This window comes from Scyliorhinus canicula, chromosome 7, assembly GCF_902713615.1.
Source record: "Scyliorhinus canicula chromosome 7, sScyCan1.1, whole genome shotgun sequence".
Classification (NCBI taxonomy): domain Eukaryota; kingdom Metazoa; phylum Chordata; class Chondrichthyes; order Carcharhiniformes; family Scyliorhinidae; genus Scyliorhinus; species Scyliorhinus canicula.
The window spans coordinates 165,516,907-165,533,903 of NC_052152.1; the positions used below are offsets into that span (position 1 = coordinate 165,516,907).

Sequence of the window (16,997 nt, forward strand, 5' to 3'; positions counted from 1 at the left end):
TTTATTCTGATGGCTAAGACCCCAATGATCGTAGGGCATTCCTCCAGAGGGATAGAGTCAGGAGGTTTAGCTTTACCCAGTTTATTAATTTATTATTGGGCAGGCAATATTGAGAAAGTACTGGGGTGGTTTAGTGATCCGGTTTCCATATGGGGGATAATGGAAGTGAGTTCTTGGGGTTCCAGCCTCAGGGCGATCATGAACAATTGCAAAAGTATAATCTGGATGGAAATATTCAAAAGTATTGTTTTAAGCATTGCAGTGTTCCCCAGATACAACTGGTATTCAATAGTTTGAAGTTTTGATCTTATTCGCATAGAATGGTTCCAAGCCTTCCTCTGATCACAAAACGCCATTAGGATCTATCTTTGGAGTGTCAACACATGAGAACACAGGAGCAGAAGTTTGGCCCATCGAGTCATTCAGTGTGACCATGGCTGATCATCCACTTCAATGCCTTTTTCCCACACTATCCCCACATCCCTTTATTCATTGGTATTTAGAAATCTGACAATCTCAGTTTTAAACATATTCAATAACTGATTCCACAGCTCTCTGGATTCGAGAGTTCCAAGATGCACAACCCTCGGAGTAAAAATAAATCTTCTCATCTCGCTCCTAAGTGGCTTCTCCCTTATTTTGAAATGGTGTCCTAACGAAGGTCTACGGTTAAGAGTAAGCAGAATGGGTTTCAAATCCAAATCAAAATTATTCCCACAATCTGACATAATTTGCTATTGGTATGTAGCCATTCCACTTACCAATAATATCACCCTTCTGAATCAGTGTCGAGGAAGATGAATAGATTCCAGGGGTGTTGATAGAGTCCATACTGTCATCACTTAATCCTCCACTGCTGAGTAAGAGACAAAGAATGTTCGAAGTATTTAAGTAATATAGTATCAGGTCTATAAATTACATTTACATAAATGCAATCACCAGTATTTAACATAGAATTTCAATGACAAATACTTCATTCATTCAACTGCCGTTTTATACTTAAAAACATTTAAGTAGTGACTACTTTAAACAAATGTTGTACAACTCGGTCAAAGCGTAAGTGATACAATTTCACAGGAGGCCTGGATACTGTTGTTCCTTCAAGTCTGAGACCTTACTCCAAGCCAAGTCAACTGGGCGGCATGGTAGCACGGTGGTTAGCACTGTTGCTTCATAGCGCCAGAGTCCCAGGTTCGATTCCCGGCTTGGGTCACTGTCTGTGCGGATTCTACACGTTCTCCCTGTGTCTGCGTGGGTTTCCCCCGTGTGCTCCGGTTTCCTCCCACAAGTCCTGAAAGACGTGCTGTTAGGTAATTTGGGCATTCTGAATTCTCCCTCTGTATACCCAGACAGGCGCCGGAATGTGGCGACTAGGGGCTTTTCACAGTAACTTCATTGCAGTGTTGATATAAGCCTACTTGTGACAATAAAGATTATTATTATTAAAGGACTTTTCTCTGTGGCTGGCTGGGCTATACCACTTCTACACGTGCCTCACTTTGACATGGACAGACAGCATTGGTAGAAATTTCCCAGAACTGGTAAACTTTGCCTTTAACACAAAATTGACACCAAACTGCATCGCAAAATTGATAAAATAATTAGCACTTTACACTACCATTTCCCAATTCTTAGTGATACCAAGAGGCACAAAATTTGGATTCATTTCCGGTATGAAATATTTAAAATGTGATTACCATATGAAATTAAAACAAAGAGTTTAGAAGTTTAGTCACCAATCACTTTCTTTTAATTGAAATATTCTTCTCATCATGCAGGTCTAGGCCTGATAATAGGTCATATGCCTTTATATAGAAATTTATTGATGCTCACATATTGCTCAGCAAGACCGCGCCACAACATTCATTGAGACAACTACTAGCTATAAAACAATATTAAAATATATGTTTTGTGAAATATATGATAAAATGCTGATTTGTTTTTTTTTTGCTGAAAGTATTATAGTCCCCTAATGACACAGGACTAAAAGAATGCAGACTACAAGGTTGCAATGTTCTCAAGAACGCAGATAACAATGATACCAAAACCTCAATATTATGAAACTGCCATAATACTGCAGAGAAACGCAGGGATCAGGAAATTGGGCATGTGACCACACATTTTCTCAAATAACAATTCCTGCAGCAAAAACAAGCATGCACCATGAGCATGCACAAATCTCAATTATATGTCACATTTATGTAAATAATTTTTTCCTACTAGAGTTCCCAACTGTATTTAGGGGACTACCCACACCATTTTGCTGCCGCGATTTCCACAGACATACCAGGAATCCTAAATCTATGGCAGTGGAATGTTCTACAGGTAGGAAAATATTATTTTAACCACTGCCAGCTTAAAATCCTCCGAGATAAAAAAACAAATTCTCTGTGCTCCTCGAAATTTGACCCCTTGCGCAGCTTGATTTTGATCAATCCACTGTTGGAAACTGCGCCTTCAGATTCCTAGCCCCTATAAAGCTCTGCAATTCCCTTTCCAGACCTCTCTGCCGTTCCAAAATCTTTCTTCCTTTATGATGCTCCTTAACATCAATCACTTTTACCAAGTTTTTGATCATCTGCCCTAATATCTCATTGTGTGATTCACCGTGAAATTTAGTTTCAAAATTCTCCTGTGAAGAAAGTAAGGAGGTGTGGGATAGAGGGAAATTTGGCCAATTGAATAAGTAACTGGCTATCACATAGAAGACAGAGGGTGGTGGTGGATGGAAAATTTCAGACTGGAGACCAGTTACCAGCGGTGTACCACAGGGATCACTGCTGAGTCCTCTGCTATTTGTGATTTTTATCAATGACTTGGAGGAGGGGGCTGATGGGTGGGTCAGTAAATTTGCTGATGACACCAAGATTGGTGGAGTAGTGGATGAGGTGGAGGGCTGCTGTAGGCTGCAAGGAGACATTGATAGGATGTAGAGCTGGGCCGAAAAATGGCAGATGGAGTTTAACCCTGATAAGTGCGAGGTGATTCATTTTGGTAGAAAAAATGTGAATGCGAATTACAGGGTCAACAGCAGGGTTCTGAGGAATGTGGAGGAACAGAGAGGTCTTGGGGTTCATGTCCACAGCTCTCTGAAGGTTGCCACTCAAGTGGATAGAGCCGTGAAGAAGGCTTATAGTATGTTAGCGTTCATTAACAGGGGGCTTGAGTTTAAGAGCTGCGGGGTTATGCTGCAACTATACATGACCCTGGTGAGACCACATTTGGAGTATTGTGTGCAGTTCTGGTCACCTCATTACAGGAAGGATGTGGAAGCATTGGAAAGGGTGCAAAGGAGATTTACCATGATTCTGCCTGGTTTGAAGGGTGGGTCATATGAGGAAAGGTTGAGGGAGCTAGGGCTTTTCTCTTTGGAGCAGAGGAGGCTGAGAGGCGACTTAATAGAGGTTTATAAGATGATGAGGGGGATAGATAGAGTGGACGTTCAGAGACTATTTCCTCGGGTAGATGTAGCTGTTACAAGGGGGCATAACTATAAGATTCAGGGTGGGAGATATAGGAGGGATATCCGAGGTAGGTTCTTTACTCAGAGAGTGGTTAGGGTGTGGAATGGACTGCCTGCTGTGATAGTGGAGTCGGACACTTTAGGAACTTTCAAGCAGTTATTGGATAGGCACATGGGGCACACCAGAGAGTGGGATAGCTTGATCTTGGTTTCGGAAAATGCTCGGCACAACATCGAGGGCCGAAGGGCCTGTTCTGTGCTGTACTGTTCTATGTTCTATAAATACCGTGGGATGTTTTACTAGGTTAAAGGCGCTATATCGTTGCAAGTTGTCGGTGGCATTGTTGTTGCAATTCCAGGCAATGTTACTGTATTTTTCTCCATGTTGTTTCTGCTTCATAGGTCGTCATAATGTCATCAGCAGCCCATAGTGACTGCAATTTTAGAAAGAAACAAGGGCTTCCCTGAGCATTTACAGCTGCTGACCCCCTGAAAAAATGTTCCTGAAAGCAGAGGGGTCATTTTAGTTCTAGGCTTGAGCATCTTTTCATCGTCCACCAATAAATGCAAGAAACGTGTGCCATCCACATCAGGTACAATGAAAGGTAATTTGAAAAAGACCAATCTTTGTGTAAAACGGATAAAAGCAAATTACTGCGGATGCTGGAATCTGAAACCAGCATCCACAGGTGCAGCTTTTGACAAAGGGTCCTCTGGACTCGAAAAGTTAGCTCTTTTCTCTCCCCACAGATGCTGCCAGACCTGCTGAGATTTTCCAGCATTTTCTCTTTTGGTTTGTGTGAAATGGAACCCCCCAGAGGGTTTGGAAGTTCCCAACTTGGATTTATGCTTTGCTATACTTGGTGGTCCCACAAGAAATGTATGCAAGAGTTAGGAGCACACTTACCATTCCGTTCCTCAACATACCAGCAAACTTGTTTCTTGTTTGCAGCCAGATGTGAAGGACCTGGGTAACCAAATTGAATGGGGCCATAGCAACGTGTAGCTAAGCTTTTACTGAACAGTGGTCTTCAATTAATTCTTTCTTTGGCATACCTCGTGCAGCTGAAGTTCCAAATCTTCAACATTAAATGGAACAACACTGACCATTGTACTATTGTAATAAATTTATCCACCTTTCTGTCCCCAGCAAATCTCCACTCATCCATCCAACAACTTCTCCTTTAAGCGATAGCTACAGCTCTTAGAAATGCTGTTACCATCGATTTTCTGATTCCCAGCCAATTGTACTAAAGGTAAAGGTCAGGCAGACATTTCCTGTCTTGTAGTCTACTAAAAGGGGAACTCCAAACTGAAAACTGAGTCAGGCCTGTCATCCCACTCTCAGTTCAGTCATATGCAGGCTTGCTCATTGTCAGCTCAACCTCATTTTTCCCATTATCAAAAAAAAGGACTTTAGGGTAAACTTAACAAATAAACAGTTGTTTCTGTTAGCTTCAGGTATCGTTAAACATGATATGAAGTGTGATATATCTGACAACAGAACAGGAATATAGTGCAGCACCCCATAATCAAGGCACTTAGCAATCATAGAATCATAGAATTTACAGTGCAGACGGAGGCCATTCAGCCCATCGAGTCTCCACCGGTCCTTGGAAAGAGCACCCTACTTAAGCCCACGCCTCCACCTCAACCCGTAACCCAACCTAATGTTTGGACACCAAGGGGCAATTTAGCATAGCCAATCCAAATAACTTGCACAGCTTTGGACTGCGGGAGGAAACCAGAGCCCCCGGGGAGAATGTTAATGAAGGATGGCATGAACAACTTATATGGCAATTCATTTGGCTTTCCTACTGACAGCAAAGAATAAAACATACAAAGTTAATTTCCATAAAATTGTGATTGTATTAATGTCCAGTAATGATTTTCTTAATGGTTTAAGTAGTTAGTGTTTTTTTTTTAAGAAAGAATTACAGCAACAGATAGAATAGAATTACAAAATTTTGATCTCATTTGTCAGAGGGATTTCATTGAATTTTGTGAGGCAGTGAGCAGTTGTAGATGGGGGCAGTGCAATTGCTGTAGTTTACATGGATTTCAACAAACCTTTGACAAGGTCCCACATGGAAGTCTTATGAAGAAGGCAAATGTACATGGGATAAAGGGTAATCTGAGAAGGTGGATTCAAAATTTGCTTAGTTGTAGGAGACAGAGGATGACAAAAGGCTGCTTTAGTGACTGGAAGCCACTGTTCAGTGGCATACATAGGGATCTGTACTAGGTACCCTATTATTCACTATTTATATAAATGACATAGCTCGTCATGATGTGGGGGGTAAAATCAGTAAGTTTGCGGATGGCAAAGATTGACTGGGTAGTTAACAGCGAGGTTGAATGACTTGGGTTCCAGGAAGGTATAGGTAGTATGGTCAAATGGGTAGCTAAGTGACAGACGGAACTTAACCCTAAAAAGTGAGAGGTGATACGTGATACACTTTGGAAGGAGTAATTTGACAAGGAAGTATTCAATGAACAGTATGACACGAGGAAGTTCTGAGAAACAACGGGACCTTGGCATGTTTGTCCAAAGATCTCTGAAGCCAGAAGGGAGGGATAATCGGGTGGTGAAAAAGGCATAAGGAACATTTGCCTTTATCAATCGAGGCCTAGATTAAAAAACATGGAGGTCATGTTGGAGTTGTAAACAACTTTGATGAGGCCACACTGGAGCATGTGTGCAGTTCTGGTTGGCACTATAGGAAAATGTAATTTCACTGGAGTGGGTGCAGAGGAAATTCACCAGGGTTTTGCCAGGGATGTAAGATTGAAGTTATGAAGAGCGGTTGGATAGGATTGGGTTGTTTTGGTTGAAGCAGAGAAGACTGAGGGGTGACCTGATTGAGGTGTACAAGATTATGAGGGGCATAACAGGGTGGATAGGGAACAGCTGTTGAAGGGTCAGTCATGAGAGAGGATACAAGTTTAAGGTGAGGGGCAGGTAGTTCAAAGAGGATTTGAGGAAATATTGTCTTACCCAGAGGGTGATGGCGGTCTGGAATACAGTGACTGGGAGGGTGAGAGAGGCGGGTGGCCTCACATCCTTTAAAAAGTACCTGGATGAACACTTAGCACATCATAGCATTCAAGGCTAAGGACCAAGTGTTGCCAAATAGGAATAGGTCGGCAGATAGATAGGCCAGGTATTTTTAACGTGTCCATGCAGACTCGATGGGCCAAAGGGCCTCTTCTGCACTGTGTGATTCTGTGATCTGGTCAAATTAAACAGTAGGTGTACGTTATCTATGGTTAAGCCATGAGTGAATTTTGATCATTTACTGGCTCCTGCAGTTATTGTAATATCTTTTCTGTTTTCTCTCACAACCACTCTGTATACACAAATAGCAAATGAGCAGAATTCCTGTAAACTATGGTGGGCTGAAATCTGGTTACTTTAGGTTACATTGGTTAAATTATGCTAGGTTCAGAATTGTTTGTCAGAAACAAGCTACATTGTATCATTTACTCTGCATTCATCCTGCAGCTGCAGCTATTATTTATTTGCTTCTATATATCAGGGATGTCAGGCTTTGCGAAACCAACACTTGTTCCTGGGTCATGTAGAGCAGGGGAGAAATACAGAGTGCATTCTACTCTGTCTCAGTTGCAAAGAACACCAATGTGAATATCCATTTACCACACTAGCCATCATCCTTGTGGGTTGCCAAAGTGAAGTCAACATTATAGAATCAGGAACTTGCAGTGGCAGCCATGAGCTGAGCAGTCACACACAAGGTGGCTCCCGTATGAAAACCACAAAAACATCTTTTAACCCCATCAAACGAGCACCAGAATCATCCACAACCCAACCCCCCCCCCCCTCCCCCCCACATCTAACCCCCGCAGACCACGTCAAAGAGGAATCCGAAGAGAGAAAAATGGAAAAGAGCCAGCGCCCACCAAGAAAGCCAACAAGGACGAGGGGAAGGAAACCTCGACCTCAGAACCTGCAGCCACACAAGGTGGCACGGAAACGGGACGGGCCGACTCCACGGAGTTCTCAGTGCAGACCCAGGCGCTGATGGATAAGCTCCTGGGCTTTATCACCACCGAGGTTCAGAGGCACAGAGAGAGCAGAAAAGAGACCTCTTGGCAGCTTTCAAGACAATGTGGAAACGGCAACGGCCCCCATGAGGGAGGCGAAGGCCAAACTGTAGCAGTGGCTGGAGGCTCAGGAATCGAAGATGAGAGACCTGGAGAAAGCCACCACAGACCCAAGGGGACCCGATCGTGGAATTAGAGACCCAAGTGGCGAGCTTGAACAAGAACCAGGAGGGCCTAAGAGAGAAAATCAACGATTAGGAAAACAGGTCTCGCCGCTAGAACTTGAGAATCGTTGGAATGGAGGGGAGAAACCACACAGAATATGTCTCAGAAATGTTCAGGGAAACTGATTGGCAGAGGGCTTCGTCAAGCCCCCAGAGGTGGACCATGCCCATAGGTCACTTCGAAATCGGCGCAGAGCCACGGAACCTTCACGGGCGATGATTGTGAAGTTCCACAAATACCAGGATAAGGAGCTGATCCAGAGATGGGCGAAAAGTGCAAAGGGGTGAAGTGGGTGGGGCATCCCATCCCAGGACATTGGGGCGGAACTGGCCAAGCTTCATGCCAAAATTAACCACGCCAAATCCACCCTCTAAAAGAGCGAGGTGCGGTTCAGCATGCTCTACCCTGCCAGGTTATAGGTCACATACCAGGCAAAGGAGCATTACTTCAACACCCCTGAGAAGGCCATCAAGTTTGTCCAAGACAACAAATTAGGCAGACAGTAAGAGCGCATATGGGTGAGAAGGCGGCGTACGAATGTGAAGGAAAAAGAAAGACAGGAAAGAACGCGAGCAGAGAAGTGGAGAGGACAGGGCGGGGGAGGTAGATGGGGCTCAAATAGGGGAACCAGATTGAGAGGGGAGCCGCTGCAATAGCGAGTAAGCTGGTACACAGTGAAGGAGGAGGCCGCAGCACGCCTCCCGGGAGGTGGGGAGCGCACGGCAGGAGAAAGGAGTAAGATGGAAATTCAGAGAAAACAAAGGACAAAAGAAGGGGGTGGGGTCAGGGGTATGGAGAGAGTGGTAGAGCCAAAGGTGGAGGGGCGAGGAAGGGGAAACATGAGGACAGGGGGGAGAAACTGAGGGGAGTGGGGGAGGGGTAGTGATTGGTTGCATCAGGCTACAGGTGGAGATGGCAAGAAAGGGGAAACAGTTGGCGTTCATTCTGAATGGCCCGAGAGCGAGGGTAGGCCCAATTGGACAAGGGCAGGCCCACAAGGCGAGTATGGTTACAGGAAACACGCCTGGAGGGATTAACTGTGGGTGGGACAAACATTTCACTCGTGTTTCGATACCAGGACGAAGAGGGTGGCCATATTAGTTAACAGGACAGTTTCATTTATGGCGTCGAGCACGGTGACAGACCCAGGGGAGCGATTTATTATGGTTAGCAGGACCCTGTATGGGGCCCCAGTAGTTTTGGTAAATATATCTGCCCCGAACAGGGCCGACGCGAGGTTCATCAAGAAAACAATGACTGAAATCCCGGACTTGGGCACCCACCAACTAATCATGGGGTAGGGGTCAACTTTAACTGTGTAAAAGACCCAACGTGAGACAGATCCAACCCCAGGACAGGTAACGTGTCAGGCATGGCAGCGAACTGAGCACCTTCATGGATGTTCTACCAGCCAGGCTTTTTGTGGTAGGGAAGAGGGATCTTCCAGGGGTAACAAAAGCGCTTAACTCCGCCAATGTAATCTCCGACCATGCGCCACATTACATCGACGTGTGGCTGGAGAAGGAACGGGTCCAACGCCCCCAATGGAGGCTGGAATCAGCTCTCCTTGCCGATAAGGAATTCAACACTAAAATATCCCAAACCATCGACGATTATGTATCCTGCAACCAGAATGGGTGGGGAGGTCTCACCCACCATATTCTGGGAGGCACTGAAGGTGGTGATCAGGGGGGGAAATTATAGCTTATAGGGTCCTTAAGGACAGGGAGAGGGAAACCAAGCAGCGTCTAACTGACTACATACTGAAGGTGGATCGGCAGTACTCCACGGCCCTAACCGTGGAACGGCTGGTGGAAAGGAAAAAGCTGCAGATGGAATCTGACCTGTTCTCCACTCAAAAGGCAGTCCACCAGCTCTGCCAGACACGGGGCAGTAACGGTAGGATAGTAGCAGACCCAAATGAGGTTAATAAAGCCTTTACAAAATGTTACCGAGGGCTATACACCTCCGAGCCCCCGAAGGGCACATCGGAATGGAACAGTTCCTCAACAGGCTGGACATACCGGCAGTGCTGAAAGCACTGCTAGGGCGGGGCGAAATCATGGAATACATCAACTCCATGCAATCAGGGAAAGCGCCGGGACCAGATGGGTTTCTGGCAGACTTTTACAAAAAATTCTCAGCAGTGCTAGCCCTGCACCCTGTAGATGTTCAATGACTCACTGTCTAAGGGGCCCTACAGCCCACACTGGCACAGGCCTCAGTTTTACTGATCCCTAAGAAAGACAAGGACACGACAGAGTGTGGATCATACAGACCCATCTCTCTCCTAAGTACTGACACGGAAATCCTAGCGAAAGCTCTGGCAAGGCGACTGGAGTGTTACATGCCAGATGAGATCGCGTAAGATCAGCCTTCACCAGTAGAGCAGGGACCAGCCGGTGGGGCTCAAATGCTGGCCATTCAACAGGCCAGGAAGGAGGTGCAAAGGAAGCGCCGCATCAAGGCATGGATACTGTCAGCGTCTAGGAACTACCAGACCACCTATGCCACCGAAACCTTCGGCTAGCCACTAAGACAGGTGGCGCACTGGCACCACGGGGGTTTGGACAAGGACACCCACCGGTAGCCATCAAGGTGACAGTCACCCAGAATTTTTATACCAGTGGATCTTTCCAGGGCACAAGCAGGGACCTGTGTGAGATCCTGCAAATGTCTGCACAGTAGTAGAATTTGCTGCCATCGCTCCATGCCCCAGGTCCAGGAGAGATCGATGTCACACATGTCCCCCTATAAGCAACAGTTCATCTGCCGATGCCCTTTATCAATAGGAAAGAGTTCCAATCCCTGAATTAGCAGTTGGTGTGTGACCACCAGTTGCAGATCATGCATGCAATACCCGAGCAGGATGGACGATGCATACAACATGGCACACTGAGGTACCCGTCACCTTTGAGGCACTCCCTCGGGTGACGGGTTGGCTTTTGGACGACAAAGGTTACCGCTGAGGTCATGACACCTGTCAGTAGACCCCAGAACAAAGTGGAGACCCATTATAATGACACCCCTGCAACAATCAGGAACGTCATTGAGCAGTGCATCGGCTTACTGAAGATGCACTTCGATGCCTGGACCACTCTGGTGGGACTCTCCAAAAAAGCCCAGGAGGGTTTGAGCATCATGCCGGCCTGTTGCATCCTGCACAACATCATGCAGCTGAAGGGCAACATGCTGGAGGTCGCTCAACATGTGATCCAGGGCCGCTGCAAATGGGATAAGCTCATCACTTCCCGAACTACCAATTAGGAGGCCTCACCACCAGCAGCTTTACTGCCCTCTCCCACCTCTCCATTTCCCCCATCACACCCCCTTAAAAATGGAACTCCCTTCTCCTTAACCACTCGCCCCTTCCCTGTCCCTCAGCCCTTCACTCCAACTTCCCTGTCCCTCAGCCCTTCACTCCACCTTCCTTGCCCCTCAGCCCTTAACTCTACCTTCCCATTAACCTTCCACTCCTTCCCACTACCACATCTCCCCCTCCGAGGGTCTGCCCAGCATCACCACAAGGTGTTGGCCCTGGGTTGGCAGTATCAGCAGCTCTTGTCCACAGGAGGAAGGTTGATGACTCGATGTGAGATTAATTCTGGTGCTCCTGATTGTCTGACAAAGTCTGACTACAGCCTTTAAGATTACGTTCCACTGTCCGCCCGAGTGAATCCTGCATGTGTGCTGGCTAATTCATCTCGCGGATCCATGTATCCTTTGGTGAACAGTTAGTGTTCACTCACTGGGTAAAGTGTCATACAAGGTTAGCTCAGACTTCGGAGCCCGTGCCCTGCCACTTCTCTCTGGGACACCATGTTTGACCTTCACCTGAATTGGGACCTGCCCCGCCTCATCCTCCAGCCCCTGGAAGGACCCGGCTGACATAGGTGACGACGTGATGTTCTGCCCGCTGTCCATGAGATGTGCCAGTGTCAGGCGGGGGTGGTTTCAAAAGGGCTGAGGTATTCCAGCACCTCCTCTGCAGGAGGCACCAGCATGGGCCCCATCACATCCTCCTCCCTCAGGGTGCTCGATGGCCACGGGCTACTCCATGGGATGGAGGGGAGGCTGGACTGAGCTCTGGAGGCTCCATCATCACCTGCCATTGCTAGTCGTGGAGGCCCTCTCTAGTCTAAGCCTTGGCCTTGATACCCTCAGCCATGGAGCACTGAGACTGGGACATGTCCCTCAGCGAGTGAGACATGTCCCTCACTGCCTCGATCATGCCTTTGTGACTAGCAAGGTCATTCAGCACCCGGCCAATGCTTTTGATGCCCTTAGCCATGACACTTTGTGACTAAGCCAAACTCTGGAATGCCGCAGCAATGTCCATTGGGGAGTGAGGGATGGGAGTGATGCCAGGGCTAGAGGTGGTAACTCACTCATGCTGCCCAGAGAAAATCATTCTTTTATTTTTGGAACCGGGTTCCAATCCTCCTCGTCAGGCTGGCCGCACTGACCGCCTCTGCCACTTCCTCCCAGGCCCCGTTTACTTCAGTCTGCGGACCACCCTGGGGAAGAGGGTGTCCTCCCTCTTCTCCTCTCTGTCTACCATTCTCTCCAACTAATTCTTGAGGAAGCATGGGGCGGGTCTCCGTGAGCCATCTTCTTGGCTGGAATGAGAGTGTGTGGTGAGTGGAGTGCTTATAAGCACCTCTAGCTTGTCAGGTTCTCCAGCACTAATTCCGGGCCCCCACCGAAACAGACACCAGCGGCAATGAGAATATCTCATGTGGGCAGAGTGCTGGCTCATTTGCATGCCCTGACTCAAAGAACAAAGAAAATTACAGCACAGGAACAGGCTCTTCGGCCCTCGCAGCCTGCGCCGATCCAGATCCTTTATCTAAACCTGTTACCTATTTTCCAAAGTCTACTTCTCTCTGTTCCCCACCCGTTCATATATCTGTCCAGATGCATCTTAAACGATGCTATCGTGCTCGCCAATACCACCTCCGCTGGCAAAGCATTCCAGGCACCCACCACCCTCTGCGTAAAAAACTTTCCACACACATCTCCCTTAAACTTTTCACAGTAACTTCATTGAAGCCTACTCGTGACAATAAGCGATTTTCATTCATTTCATTTTCAACTTTCCCCCTCACCTTGAAATCGTTACCCCTTGTAATTGACACCCCCACTCTTGGAAAAAGATTGTTGCTATCCACCCTGTCCATACCTCTCATAATTTTGTAGACCTCAATCAGGTCTCCCTCAACCTCCGTCTTTCCAATGAAAACAATTCTAATCTACTCAACCTTTCTTCATAGCTAGCACCCTCCATACCAGGCAACATCCTGGTGAACCTCCTCTGCACCCTCTCTAAAGCATCCACATCCTTCTGGTAATGTGGCGACCAGAACTGCACGCAGTATTCCAAATGTGGCCTAACGAAAGTCCGTTACATGACCTGCCGACTCTTGTGCTCAATACCCCGTCCGATGAAGGCAAGCATGCTGTATGCCTTCTTGACCACTCTATCGACCTGCATTGCCACCTTCAGGGTACAATGGACCTGAACTCCCAGGTCTCTCTGTACATCAATTTTCCCCAGGACTCTTCCATTGACCATATAGTCTGCTCTTGAGTTAGATTTTCCAAAATGCATCACCTCGCATTTGGCTGGATTGAACGGCATCTGCCATTTCTCTGCCCAAAAGACTCGCTTACCGAATAGCGCCCCCAATGGGAACACGAATCGTATTCATTTCCGGCGCCACCGTGTCGGGTGCGGCGAGTCCGTTGAATCTCGCGCGAGGCCACTCGTGAGATTCGCAACGTTTGAAACGTCTCATGAGATTTAACGGAATCTCACGAGACATCGCTATCTGGATCTCGTCCTCGCTGTGTGAGATCCAGATGACCATATTTAAGTAGGCTCATTTAAATATGTCTGCACCAGATTCTCCCGGCGGCCAGGAACTAATGGCCACTCCTGGGAGACCTCGCCAGGATGCCGTTTGACACTGGTTTCCACAAACATGTACCAGCTAACAGTACATGGGGGCGGAGGGGTCTCCTCAGCCATTAGAGACTCACGGGTGGTCGGGCTCCTGGCAGGGTGGTACCCTGACACTCCCTCTGACATCGGGGCACCGCCAGCATGGCACCTTGGCACTGCCACCTGCCAGAGTGTTCAGGTGGCATTGCCAGGTTGCCAGTGCCAAAGTGCTTGGGTATCAGCTTGTCCATGCCAGGGATCGGGCCCAGGGTGCCTTTGCCCAAAAGAGGGGTGAAGGGGGGGGCTCAAGGACCCCATAAGAGCTAAGTTGGATGTAGTGAGGGGTCGGGAGGACGCGGTGGGGTGGCTGAGGGAATCAAAAGATCGGGGTGGCATTTAAAAATTCACGAATACTCTTCCTGCACTGACGAGCTGAGCTCATCACTCTAGGAAATTATGTAAGCGCGGCCTCAATGAGGCATTCCCCACCAAGCCCTAAAAAATAGCAAAATGCCATTAAATACCAGGGACATTCTCGATGCTGCAGCTGCCGGGAGACATCCCGCTAAACGCGTCCAAAACGTGACTCTGATTTTTGACCTGTTAAGTTGCGCCCTTGGTCTCCCAGCAAAGAATCCTGGCCAAAATCAGTACGTTTGTAGATAATTAGAAAATGTGTGCAAGAGTGAAGACTATAAAGGAGCACATTTTTTGCAAAATAATGTAGATTTGCAGAGTTGCCAAATAGCACTTAAATCAGATAAATGTAGTATCATGCCTGTAAATGGCATCAACATATCATTTACAGGATGTTGTACTGTAAGTGGTTGGAAGATAAGGATCTGGATGTTATGTGCACATATCGCTAAAAGTTCGCAATTAAGGTAGAGAAGGAGCACAACCAAAGCTAACTGGTGTTGGATTGTTTAATCGAAGCATTCAGTACAAATCAAAGTACACCACTCTATTGTTACACAAACCACTGGTTCGAACTGAAGCATCATGCTGTGTTCGGACCCCTCACAAGGTGAGTGATCGAGTATCATGGAGGTGGTTTAAAAAAATACTAAAAGATTCACTCCTAGCATAAAGAACCATAATTTATCAGATAAATTTAAAGAGTGGAGTTTACTTATTTTAGAGCAACACAGACAAAAGGCAAACTGATAGAGACATATAAAATACTGAATGGAGTGAGTTGATTACCTTTTCATAGATTATTTCAGATTGGAAATTGTAGACGATCAGGGTACATGTATTTAAACTGCAAAAGTAGAAATAGCTAGATGCTAGTCAGTTCATTTTCTCAGAGACTAATGAGCCTCTGGAATGCATTGCTAGCTTGTGTGATGTGTGCTGAGTCTCTATAAGTCTTCAATAGGGAGCTGGACTAATTCTTGGCTGGGGCACAGAGTGCATCATATAGAAGATAAATGGATGGTCAGTTAATCTATGCATGATACCGTGAGGTGCCTTGAAATGTGTGAAAGGTGCTACATAAATGATTGTTGTTGATGATGGAAGGCATGGTGATGCAGTGGTTAGCACTGCTGCCTCACGGCACCGAGGACTCGGGTTCGATCCCCGCACCAGGTCATTGTCCATGTGTCTGCGTGGATCTCACCCCCACAACCCAAAAAGATGTGCAGTTTTGGTGGATTGGCCTAGCTAAATTGCCCCTTAATTGGAAAAATAATAACTGGGTACGCTAAATTTATAATTTTTTAACAATTGTTGTTGGTGATGTGGTTCTCCATGACTGGCTTTGATCAGTTGAAATGAGTTTTCAATTTGTCTTTTTCCCTATTGGCCCTTGGCTTTGTTTCTGTTAGTATTTCCCTCTCCCAGCCACTTGATGGGAATGTGACACTTATGTTCTCTGAGCACATTTGATGGAAATTCGACAAAACATTTTAAATCTGCAAATTAGGAACTCATGATCCCCGGGTCCTTGATTTTAATCTCAGGCTTTTGACCCCAGGATGGAGTAGCAGTACAAACCCCTCCAGAAACTAAGCCTTTTGATGGCATGATGCAAAAATTTGGTAACTTCAGAAATGTTTGCATTCAGTACAGGGTTCTGTATATTTGGAGACGGTTTCAAACGTTTGTACATTCTGGCTTGCAGAAGCTCAATTAAGTATTAAGAACAGAAAGTTCTGGAAAAACCCAGTACATCTGGCAGCATCTGTGGAAAGAAAAAAAGCTTGAGTTACCGTTTCAAGTCCAATATGGCCTTCTTTGGAACAGAGGAGAGGAAAGAATCAGATCCTACGTCTTAAGGTCTTATGGATCTAATTCTATTGAAAATGAGGGGAGAGGGATGGAGGGGCTAGAGGGGGGAGAGATATGACAAAGATGTAATGGAACCAAAGGCAAACGGAATGGTAATCATAGTATTAAAGAAACAAAGGATTGGTCCAGAGTAGGTGTGAATCGTAGAATAACGGTCAGCGTTGTCTGAAAGCAAAAACACAGTACCAAGATACAGACTAGCACTTGTGGGAAAACAGAATTCTAAATATGTAAGAGTTCATGGTCTGAAGTTGTTAAAATCAAAGTCAATTCCAGAGGGCTGTGAAGTGCCTAATCAGTAGATGAGGTGCTTTTTCTCCAGCTACCTTCTCTCAGCATGTCAAGGATAGAAATATGAGCGTGAAAGCAAGATGGTGAATTAAAATGGCAGGCAAGGTCTGGGTCATGCTTACAGACTGACTGAATGTGTTTCGCAAGCAATTGCGTAATTTGAGTTTGGTCTTCCTAATATGGAGGAGACCACTTCGTGAGCGACACAAACAGCAGACTAAATTGAAAGAATTTGAAGTAAAGCACACTTCACTGAGAAGAATGTTTGGGACCTTGGACAGCGAGGAAGGAAGAGGTGAAGGGACAAGTACTACACCTTGTGATTGTGTGGGAAAGCTCTGTGGAAAGGAAGTGAGGTGACAGAAGAGTGGACAAGGATGTCACAGAAGGAATGGGCCCTTCAGAATGCTGGAAGGAGCGGGGAAGATGTGTTTGGTGGTAGCATCATGCTGGAGCTGGCGGAAAGGGCAGAGGATGATCCTGTGAATAAGGAGACTGACAGGGTGTAAAGTGAGGAGAAGAGAAACCCTGTTATGGTTCTGGGAGAGGGGGGAAGGGAGGAAGGCAGTAAATGGGTCAGACGTAGTGAGGTTTGGGGGATCTGCAGATGAACAAAAAGGACGACATGGATGTGCTGTTGTGGAAGGTAACTTACTCAGAACAGAACAGATGCAATAGAGGCGGAGAAACTGGGAGAATGGAATGGCGGCAGGG

The 16,997-nt window shown here is 46.5% G+C and overlaps 1 protein-coding gene across 2 annotated transcripts in view; it reads right to left on the minus strand.

Annotated features, from left to right (window-relative positions):
- Window positions 1-16,997, minus strand: part of gmeb2 (glucocorticoid modulatory element binding protein 2) — a 115,170-nt gene that overhangs the window by 60,962 nt on the left and 37,211 nt on the right. The window contains exon 3 of one of the 2 annotated variants that reach the window (XM_038803194.1): window positions 762-853. In XM_038803194.1, coding sequence (XP_038659122.1) covers window positions 762-853 — 92 coding nt within the window. Of the gene's footprint in view, window positions 1-761; window positions 857-16,997 lie in introns of both variants that reach the window. The other variant, XM_038803193.1, reaches the window with a different exon arrangement.